The sequence below is a fragment of the Nestor notabilis genome, unplaced genomic scaffold (assembly GCF_000696875.1).
Source record: "Nestor notabilis isolate BGI_N333 unplaced genomic scaffold, ASM69687v1 scaffold13381, whole genome shotgun sequence".
NCBI classification, from domain to species: domain Eukaryota; kingdom Metazoa; phylum Chordata; class Aves; order Psittaciformes; family Psittacidae; genus Nestor; species Nestor notabilis.
This window is the reverse complement of record NW_009913409.1, coordinates 138-11,695: the sequence shown is the minus strand read 5'-3', so window position 1 is coordinate 11,695 and position 11,558 is coordinate 138. Positions and strand designations below refer to the sequence as shown.

The 11,558-nt window shown below is 40.2% G+C and overlaps 1 protein-coding gene across 1 annotated transcript; it reads left to right on the top strand.

The window, feature by feature from the left end:
• Positions 1-527: 527 nt before the first annotated feature.
• On the top strand, positions 528-11,099 carry DCAF4 (DDB1 and CUL4 associated factor 4; the record flags this gene model as incomplete). Its single annotated transcript, XM_010023192.1, has 11 exons — positions 528-620; positions 2,069-2,226; positions 3,746-3,828; positions 4,475-4,577; positions 5,528-5,671; positions 6,347-6,391; positions 7,659-7,737; positions 9,651-9,746; positions 9,858-9,955; positions 10,588-10,764; positions 10,985-11,099. Coding segments are annotated over exons 2-11 (991 nt in total), but the record flags the coding sequence as incomplete, so codon positions are not given.
• Positions 11,100-11,558: the final 459 nt, after the last annotated feature.

Here is an 11,558-nt window from a genome sequence, read left to right as displayed (position 1 = left end):
CTACTGCAGTGCTTATTACAAAAGCAAAGACTTTTCTTCCTTGGAGTTTTCATTAAACTTTGGTTTATTTTGCCTGTTTCTGAACCTCATCAGTGAAATTCCTGTCACAGAGAATGGCAAAATATTGTTGACTTGACATCAGTGTTTTACCCACACTATCTCTTTGTTTTAAGTGGTGAAGTCTTGCATGCTTTCAGGGGTGGGCTTTTCTTTTAATCAGGGGATATGGTAAAGAGCCCCCAATTAATCTTCTGTTGAAAAGAATTAAAGGCACTTGCAGAATCAGCAGACACCTCTAATGTGTTAGGAAGTTATTAAGGCCCTGAAAATATTGGCACCTCTAATGTTTTCGAGATATTATTAAGCTGAATATTTTTACTGTTTCATGTATGGTGAAATGCACAGGGTGCTTATCACAGCCCTGCAAAACTGTACTCCAGTAACATCAATAACAAGTTTCTCTGTGGCAAAGATGTGTAGGACAGTTGTGAGCCTGTCTTGAAGGCAATGCTGTTTTTTTAGACTGGAACAGGAGGAACCACAGACCCCAGTGCATGCAGGCCCCAGCAGCAGTGGGGATCCTTCTCCATCCAGTTTAACCCAGAACTCTGTAGTACCAGGTAAGAGACTGTGTTTTACAGGTCAGAAATCACTGCCTATATGCTGATTGCATAAAGAAAGTAGTAATAGCTGTGTTAATAGTATGGTGTTATAGGGAGGATATAAGCAGTAAAGTTCATAGAGGAAAGTAACATTGGGTGATATAAAAAGATCAATAAGTGAGGAATGAGAGAGGGGGGTCAAATGTGCTTTCACACCCATAAGTGCTTCTCATACTTGAAAACTTGCATGCTTAGCCATACTGATATAAACTGAAAAGAATAGTGGCTAAATGTTTGTTCATTATCAGGGAGTTGACTGGTGAAACCATACTTGATGCAGTAGCAGTGCTATTGAGGAAGATGTCCCATTCGCATTCTGGTTTCCTGACTCATTAAACAACCCTAGCAAAAGCTAAGCCTGTGGCAACACGGCTTATACTGACTGTATAACCTCATAACGACAAAGCCAGAGTTTAAGGAGACCTGTTTTTGTGTATCACCCTTTTGTGCTCTAGAGACTGTGAGCATGTTAGACATAACCTGCAAAACATCTGTTGCAGTATAATTAGGTTATGTATTGTAACTGCAGTGTGCTGTTATGAACCTTACTGATTCACTCACTAACTTTATATTTTTGTTGACCTGAATAAATCTTGGTCACTTGTTGCTAAGTTGAAACCTAAAAGATGCTGACAATGAGCTGAATTGTAAGCAGCAGCAAAAAGAGGTTACATCAAATGCAGTTTCTTGTAGTACATGAAGGTTTAAATAAAAACTCTTGAAATGAAGTGTTAACACTCCTCTTTCTGAATAAAATCCTTGGTCTTGAAACAGTGTGCCATTATGTATCTGTCAAAGTATTTTACCTGTCTGCCTCTGCGAATTTACCTGGGCAGTGATGCACTAAAATTGAATGTTTCTCTCATCCCTGTTTATCTTTGGAATGAGCCTCTGTGTATTGTCCAAATGTACTCTTGATCGTATCTATATTTCTCCTATGTGTTGAAGAAAAATTGGCTTGTTCTGGGAAGTGAATCACTTTATTTTGGTTTGGATGATACCTCTTTGTCAATTTGTTTGTTTGTGACTGCCTTACCTAGACTCTTAACTAAGAGTGTCACCTCATGATTGATTTATGAAGAAAAGTCATTTTTGTTCTGCAGCAAAATCTTTCCTCTCTGCCTCTCTGATCTGTCTGGATTTCATCGTGGTCAGTGGTGACATCCCTTCTCTTCCTGTGTAATGGCACTGCATTTGAAAACTAGAAATAATATTTTTTTCCTTTAAGTGGCAGTTATCTATTCCTAGTCTGTGTATCATGCTTGGGACCTGCTGGGAGCAAAAGCATTGAGCCTTATGACTGACATTCCCCTGAAGATGCGGGATGTCAAAGAGCAGTAAACAAACTTAGTTATCCATCTGATTTTTGCCTGGGTTTTACCACTTTTATCTTTTTTAACTCTAAGAACTGCCAGGATTTTACTATGACTCAGACAAGAACCGCTATTTTCGCCTGTTGCCTGGACATAATAACTACAACCCACTCACCAAGGAGAGCATTCAGTACAAGGCCATGGAATGCAAAAGACTGAAACTCTTAGAAGAGGAAGAAAAACAAAAGAAGGTACATTCTGAAAAAGATTGCAATTAGGCTTTATTGTGCTGTGGCCCAGGACAGATGATAAGCTAAAGCTTTTCAGTTCTTACTGTGGTACAGTTCCTAAGCTGTCTGAAGGAAGAAAAATTTCTTTCTGCTGAGAATTTATAGTCTTTGTAACCTTTTTTTTTTGGCTGTTCTACACAGGAATGAAAGCAAGTCATTACAAACAAAAAACCTATAAAGAGACAGGAACTCTGCTTAGAATTGCAGATTGTCCAACAGTTACAGTTGAGTCAGGACATTGCATGCCAGGTTTCAAATCCCTGCTGTTAACTGGCAAAGTGGGATCTTGATTTTCAGTTTTCCACATATTTAATAAATGTATTTATCATATTCTTGGACTCTGAAGAAACAATACTAATGATATTTTGTGGAAACAGCTTTTTCATTAAGTTTTTTTTTGGACAGGTAAGATCAAGGCAGGTTGTATGTTTATGTCTGGAAAGCCTGTGTGCTTTTCATCATGAAGTGTTACAGCAGAGTTAATGCTGATGCTGCATATCTGTAATCTGGGTAAAATACCCAACATAGATGTTTTAATTACCTGAAAGCTGTATCTTACAACATTACAAATCACAGCTCAGCTTAAATATGCTGTCTTTTGGAAGAAGCAAGCAGTATTTTCCTCCTTAGGTAATAAAAGTTCTTGCTTCAGCTGATATTCTGCTTTTCAGTCCTCACTGTGAACATGCTGCTATGAATTGGTTTTGGCTTTTTTTTGTTGTTGTTGTTTCAGCTGTTTACATGAGCAGTTTAGGTTTCATAGATACCAAATTGCTGCTGGCCACAGTGCTGTAGACGAAGCCCTTAGTGACATGGTTTAGTCCTTCACCCCATGGACTTGGCAGTCCTCAGGTTAAGGTTGGACTTGATGATCTTTGAGGTCTTTTCCAACCTAGTTGATTCTATGATTCTATGAGTCTATGGACATACATCTAAAAATCCAGCTATTGAATCAGACATCTGAATTAGGCTCCCAGATGAAAACATTCTTAATTACTTGTCTCCCCAGAAAGTGCATGAAAGTTTAAAAAATGAGGAATGGAGAAGTAGTTAAAGTAGTGCAGCAGTAAGGCTGCATAGTTAATAGCAATCTTGTGATAGAAAATTTTGCTGTATAGTAGGAATTTAAGGTTAGTGAAACCAGAAGGTGACTTCACACCTTAAGGTGGTACTGCTGATCATGTCAAGTGAAACCAATGGCTGTTGGGTTTTGTTGCTCAGTTGTTTCTGTGTTTGTTTCGGGTTTTTTCTTCCAATTTTCCTACTTATAGAAGCACCCCACAACATCTCACAGGAATGTATTGTCTACTTACTGTAGTAGACATGGGAGATGGTGTTGGAACATGTTTTATAGAGGTTCTTAAAATTTTAATGTATGTAGGCTAGAGGAAAAACTTACCCAAACATCTAAGACCCACAGCTATGTTTGAATTGTGAACAAGCAAATAACTGAATACGCTTTCATGTTACTCTCTTCCAGAAAACAACAAGGGCTGGGCTGAATTCATCTATGCTGTTACAGAAAAGGCAGCTGGGTTTGCTCAGCTCCACAAGTTATTGCAGGTACAATGGTGTGATTTGTTTTCTGTTTGTAGTACCAAGTTCTGCTGTTAGTGCAACTGTTCCTGTCAGGTTTTTTTGCATTTCTTACTGTTCAACTTAAGGTAAAGAGGAACATAGTACTTACAATAAGAAATTGGATATATTCTTTTATAATCAGATTACTAAAGTGATGAGAAATCAAAGAAGAGTTTTCCCAGTTTTGGAGAAATGGAGTTTAAAACTTCACTTCCCCTGCCTCACTCCCTTCCCCCTAACATATGCTGGTTTGCCACATTGTGCTTTATAAGTACAGTGCAGCTTTCCTTTGGATGACAGCTCTTCAACTGACATGAGCATTCCCCCCACCCCCAGTAGAATGGCTCAGGTAGCCCAGATTCAGTAACAGCGCAGAAAGCATGTTAGTGACTTGCTGTGGTGTTGTTTCTGCTACTGAAGATGTGTTGGTGTTCAAAATAATGGGATGAAATTCCATGAATGTGGAAAATGCACATGTGCATGGCTTATATAAGTTAAATTGCAGCGTGCTAGTTGATTGACATTTTATGTTCTGTGATTGAGAAGCAGTTCTGAATATCTTATCCAGAATTCATTGATTTGCATTAAACCTAGGTTTACGTGAATTCTTTCTCCCCACCTGCTTCTACAGGCTGGTTCATGAACTGAAAGTGAACTGTATGCACAGGAGGAAGATAGAAATTCACAGTCCAGATTCTTCAGTTGCTGGAACCAACAATTTTAAAATAATTGTGGTACGTTGATGAGAACTTAAGCTTTTAGGCTAAAGAAAGCCCATCTTCAGTGAGAATTCAGGATCTTGTAACCAAACTCCATAGGTCAAATTTTGCTTTCAAAGATGCATTACTCCTGTTGTGTCAGTTCTCAAAATCTGTGCTTGGTGATTGAACAGGTAGGAAGAGACTGTGACTATCGTAGGAAGAAAATAATGAAAAAGTTGGATATGAAAGTGATGTTTTTGGGGGTGTTTTCTTGGAAGCTGATTATCCTGTTGTCATGGAAATAAACTGGAGTTGAGTGGATTGGGAGGGAGAGTAGAGAGGATTAAGAGGAAGAAGAAAATGGAAGAGAAGAATTTTGGGAATGGCACGGTCTGTGGTCCAGAGAACCTATTTAAGCATTAGTAATCATTTTATATCTCATGATCTGAAGGCAGTTTCTGCTGGAGTTGATGGTACTGCATGTGCAGGAGAGGTCTCTGGAACAAATATCTTTAATAGTCTACACAGGAAGCTCTGCAAGACCAGATCCTGGCCTTGTAAACAGAGCACTGCATAGGCAGCTGAAGCCAGAAGTGTGTCAGAAACTTAGTGTCATAAAAGAAAGTTGAAATGTAGCTTTTGCTGTGATCCAGCAGCAGCAGAATTCCACTTTTGATAAGGTTTAAATTTTTGGTTTGAGTCCCCTGCCTGTATCAGTTTGTGCTTATTAGTTGGCCAGAGAAAGTCTAGAACTGCTGTGATTGGAAAGAGTACTTACTGTTACGCAAGAACTAAATGCTTTCCTTGATCAGGTTTTTTCTGTCCATAAAAAGGGTTAATCACTTCTTTTTAGAGATGAATGGGAAGTGGATGGTGTTAAAGGGATCAGAATTAATGTGTTGTTTCATTTCAGACCAGGTCCTTCAAACTGTTTTTTCCTGGAAGTTTCCAGGAAGTGTGACCAGTAAGCTTTTCTTTTACAGGCAGATGTTGCTTGTGAACGGATATTCACTGTGAACGACGTAGAGCATGGAGGATGTAAATATGGTATCATCAACCTCAGTGGTTTGGGGAAGGAGTCTCCCACTGTGGAGATGTATGACAACCTCTACTTCACAAATCGCAAAGTACTGTGTTCTGTTCCTGCTTCCTTCCTTTGTTGCATTCTTGGAATGCTGTTCTTGAGGGGCACAGGTGGAAATGCGTGAGGGTTAGGGAAGGGGTTAGGAGGAGACAATGGAAGAATGTAGCAGTGTGAAGTTTGGATAAATGCAGAGCCACGGTAAACTCGTCTTGGAAAGTCCTCAATACCAGTGTTAGTTCTCAGGAATATTATGCTACAATTGGAAGAGAAGACTGTAGAAGTACCAGCTTCCAAGGAACGAACTTAAGAGTTGCACTTGGCCATAGCTGTTAAAACTGATGTTGAAGGCCAGAAACTACTAAGACTTGCATGCTTATTTCTTAAAAATAATTTGGGGAAAAATCTGTTTATCCTCGATCACGAAGCATATTTAAAACAGGCTTTCATAATCTCTCCATGCTCAGATCCTTTTAAAGATGATCTCTTAAACAATAGGATGTGCTTGGTGCCTCAGTCTGTGTTTGGACAGACTTCTCAATGCTGCTGTCTCTTGCATTTAAGAGAAGTATGAGGCTAAAATGCTTGTGTCCCATTACTGGGCCGTTTGTTTGGTTAAGGAAGTGTGCCCAGTGCATAATTTTGTCATCGGTGCATGGAAATCTCATTTCATGAATTGAATAACAGATCACAAAACCGGTATGTCTTCTTGTGTCTGAAGGTGAATTCTATGTGCTGGGCATCACTGACTCATCCAGATTCTCATGTTTTATATCCTTTTAAAAAAAGCAAAATTTCAGTTCAGCTTTCACAAGTCTGCATCGTGCTGCACAGAACTAACTTCCAGGAAGGGCCTCTCATGTAGTTGCCCCAGAAATTACATTTTCTGGAAAACAGATAAAGTTATAAAAACTAGAAGATGTTGAAGGTATCAAGACAGATGTATGGTTCTGTTACATGTAGGATTGTTCCAGTGTTATAGTAGGTGAGACAGCATGTTTCCTGCCCAGGAGACTTCCCGTTTCATTAATAATGTAAATGCCATACCCAAATTATCTGATGTTTAGAAATTGGCTGGGGCAAAAGAACGAGAGAGAGAGAGAGAGAGGGTTAAGGCAACTACCTTTCTCTTTGAAGTCGACCTCTTTGAAAGTGGGTTGTTTGGTTTCTGTTGTAAACCATGCCTATACTGGTTGGGGTGAGAGGAGAGTGGAAGTGATTCTTGCTCTTATACTTTCAAGGCATGTTCTACAGATCTGTCTCAGAGGAGGGGGCAGGTTGATGCAGCAAAGTAGAGGCAGTAGTAATGGACAGTGCAGAGCCCAGAAAAGAGGAAAAAAGGGATTTTAAAGTGGGAAATGGCAGGCAACAATTGTGCTGTTAAAATGGCAAAAGACAGGAAATCACATGTAATGGGAAAAGCCAAGCAATTCAGGACTGCTCCAGAAGGTGGCAGGAGTGCATCAGTCTTGCTCACAGCTAGATAGGAGTTTGGGGGGATTGTTTGGTCATTTCGTCTTTTCGCTAGTCATGTCACAGATTTACTGCACTGAACTAGAAATGCAGCTTTCAAATCCTATTTATACCTGATATAAACTTCAGAAAGTATTTTAGTGTAATCTAAAGTGGGTCTTCCTTGCCTCCCAGTGTGCGTGCCACTTTCCAACTCACCTCCATGAAAAACAGATCTGTATTAATGCAGTGTCATCAGCATGTAAAGATGAGAAGAATGATGTATGGAGGCCATGCATTTTTTTCTATCACTAGAAAGATGTCTCAGTATTCTTCTCCTGTCTTTCTGCTAGTGAAAATACACAAGCAAGAATGAGATCTTTCTAGCCTCTTCCTATGGAAGAAATGAGAAGTCAAGACTTAAATGTAAACTGTAAGGCACATCAGAGGTCTCAAAGGGAAAGTACTGTGAGCTGTGGTTGTGTCACATCATCTCACCTCGCCTTTCCCAGCTATAAATGTTAGGTTGCCTGTCCCATTGTAGGGGAAAATCTTTGTTTTCCTTAACTCACTTCAGCAAGCTGTGTCTCATGGGAATTGCAGAAACACCAGGCTGTGCCAGTCTGCTTCCAGCATCGTTGTTCAGCAGCAGTAACTCAGGTAGGATGTTTCTGTTATTTTTTCTTTCTCCAATTTTTGATAGCAGTTATGATAGGAAAAGAGCACAAAAGAAAGATTAGTTCCACACTTGTCTTCAGTAGCTGGTGAGACTTTTGTATTCTTGAAAACTTAGAAAGTCTGAAACACTTGAAGAAGTGAACAGATAAAAGAACTTACCTTAAGAATTTATTAACAAGCAGTATTCAAAGCACTAGTTTATTTTAGCTGCTGCTGACACAGTACTTGACTTTGGGAGGAGAACACCTAATATGTAAAATAAACACTTGAGATTTTTCAGGAGTATCTTGCCCTGTAACTGATACTCAGAAGCTGCACACAAGAAGTACTCAAATTTCTTTAGAGACAATCCAGAATCATTGCAGCATCCCTTCTCGTAGTAGCTCCTCAGGTATACTCAGTGGATTAATCAAACATGGAAAGCCGGTAAATGTCTTAGCTGCTTCTACAAGCTCATGCTCAATTGTGTGTAGACGTGATTGATTCAGAGAATCCTGTGTCTTAAGTCTGATGGCTGTGGCTGTGTCTTTATATATCTTTGTTCAATGTTTTTGGGGGCAGGACTTTCTTGACAGATATCAGAACCATAGAATCATAGAATAGTTAGGGTTGGAAAGGACCTTAAGATCATCTAGTTCCAACCCCCCTGCCATGAGCAGGGACACCACACACTAAACTATGTCGCCCAAGGCTCTGTCCAGCCTGGCCTTAAACGCCTCCAGGGTTGGAGCATTCACAACTTCCTTGGGCAACCTATTGCAGTGCCTCACCACCCTCACTGTGAAGAACTTCTTCCTTATATCTAACCTAAAGTTCCCCTGTTTAAGTTTAAAGCCATTAACCCTTGTCCTACCACTACAGTCCCTAATGAAGAGTCCCTCCCCAGCATCCTTGTAGGCCCCCTTCAGATACTGGAAGGCTGCTGTAAGGTCTCCACACAGCCTTCTCTTTTCCAGGCTGAACAGCCCCAACTTTCTCAGCCTGTCATGCTTCTTCAAGTCACACGGTACAGTCCTCTGACCCAGTTTCCATTCAGACATAGTCAGTTAAGTTTATACAGAAGAAATGTGTGATAGATAAAGACTTACGGACCTATGTAAAATCTTTAATGCCATGCTATTTGTGCTGCCATTAAAAAAAAGATGCATAGAGTTTGCATAAACTTTGCATGCTACTAGGCCAGCATGCCCAATTGCTGTGTAGAACATTTGAAGCCCTTCACTATGATGAGAAGCCCTGAGTTCCACCCAAGTCCTCCTGTTTAGTATTTCTTATTAACCTTTTCAGGTATTTCCAAGTTAGATTGATTTCAGTCTCCTAAACTTGTTTTGAAGGAACCTTACTAAGCAGATGCTAGGAATAAAGTAGAAATTCACCTAAAACTGTGTTAGACATGTCCCCTGTGCTGTCTGAGATATGTATGATCATGATGCATGTGCAATGAAGGAAGTGAAACTGAGGACTTCAAATTTATGTCGATTAGTAGACTTTGTGCTGGAGCTACAGAAGTAAGGGTCAAATCAAGGGTATTGTTAGGCTTTGGCTAATCTATAGCTTATGAAGCAAATGTTTTGTGTTTCTAGCCCACTTGTCTTTAAAAAATGGCTTACTTAGTGCTGTAAGACAAGTGTTACTTTTTTTCTTTCCTGCCATGGTCAGCACTCTTAACTGCTGAATAAATTTCACAAGCTCTCACAATCATCTATCTATATAGACTACAAGTCTTCCGCTTTCATTTCCTGTCTCTTGAGTAGCACAGGGACACTAACTGGGTAACACTTTTTCTGCTTCAGATGGAAATGCTGAAAGAAGTATGGAAATCCAGAGAAGCTTTCCGAGAGATCACCCTGTCCTAACATTTTATGGATGCTTCATGTATTGCTCCTCTCTCCTAGGAGATCGACCTGGTATGCTGTGCAGCTTCAAGATATCCACTGCCTGGTCCTGTGCTTGGTGCCTGAACCCTCAAATAAATGCCTGCTTCAGCACAGGTGATCCACAAGGCTAGCAACCACTTCTGTCTCAGTGGGAAAGACTTCTTGCATTAATCTCCAAGCTGCTACCCAAATTACAGCTAAACAAGCATAATCTGTCTTCCTTAGGCCTGACACGACGAGTTCTTGTGGCCAATGTAGTGACAGGGCGCCAACAGTCATTTAGAACCAGTAGTGATGTATTGGCACAACAGTTTGCTACACAGGTAAGAACCACCGTGCCCTTCATTTTTCTAGAGCTTTTTCTGTCTGTGATTGGACTCATTGTGCCATACATAAGGTTGCGGTTACAATTACTGTTGGATAGATACTCCACAGTACAGCTGATGTGGTCTGATACTTGCATACAGTTGAAGAGCAAAAATAAACTGATTTTAAACTCTGTGGCAACAGGGGCAACTTTTGTTAATTGTACAGAGGTAAAAAGGAAATGAAGTACTAAGAGTACAGCAATGAAGTGTGTTAAAATTGTTTTATCTTTGGCAAATGACCTTGTTTTGTTAACACTCTTGATTGTCTCCATCAAGAAGGAGAAAACCCCTATTAAATACTTCTGGAAGTGTTCACAAACATTTAGTGAGAAGGGTGAAATTGGAATATGAGAATTCCAGTTCCTGTTCTGCTGTTATGTTGGACTACGTTCCTACTACCCTAGGAAAGTTCAGTTCCCTAGCTGAACTTTCACAGCTAAAGTAAATAGCTGAGATTTGAATGGAACAAATACTTTTGACAACTGGAACCAGAGAGCTCAAAAGCCTGATGTAGATGCTGTCTGCGTAAGCTGTAAGATCCCTTTAGGTGTTACATGGGTATGCTGCTTTCTCTTGGGCTCCTCCAGACACCAGTGCTTTACAACGGCTGCCGCTCAGGGGAGATCTTCAGCATCGATGTGCGTCAGCGCAACCGAAAGGGGCAGAGCTGGAAGGCGATTCAGCTCTTCCATGACTCAGCAGTTACATCCATTCGCCTTCTTAAGGCTGAACATTATCTTATGGCAGCAGATATGGCTGGCAAGGTATGGGTTTCTCACATTTAGGATATTCCATTCCTTTTAGTATCTGGGCACCGATAGGCACTTATCTGAGTTCCAAGGGTGGATGCGTGTTCTTTGGGAATAGTACAGAACTGGTGGTAGTTCCATATATGGGTCCTCTTCCAGATCTACATATTTGTAAATCATCAAGTGCTCTCTGCTTTCTTAATAAAATCTTTCAAACAATTACTTCAATTTGCAGATAAAACTGTGGGACCTGAGAACAGCAAAGTGTGTGAAGCAGTACAAAGGTCATCACAATGAATATGCTATTCTCCCCCTGCATGTAAACGAGGAGGAAGGACTTCTAACAGCAGGTGGGTTGACTTTTTGTTCCCCTCTACTCAGAGAGTACGTCAGTGATTTTCTTATGCCTGAGGAGTGTTTCTTAGCTACAGCTGTTGGAAGCTGTAAACTGTTAAGGTTAAATTTCTTCAGAATTTTAAAGATTTAGGCATAGTGTAATGTACTATGAAAATTAAGAACTAATGTGATGGATGCACACCTACAGTAATCACTTCTTTGTAGCATTTAATGGCTTTATCTGCTGTGTCCTGCATTATCCTTTCCACAGTGCGTCTCAAGAGCAGAGCAGAGAACGCTTAATTTTGAAGTTCAGGGAAACAGCATGTGAACAGGAGATTTGGTAATAACTTTATATAGAGACTAAAGTCTGTGCATAGATTGGTTTGATGCTTAAGGAGGTCATGTGGTGATGGACTGAAGCACTGGCATGTAAGCCAAACTCCTTATAAACTGTCTGTACCACACAGGTT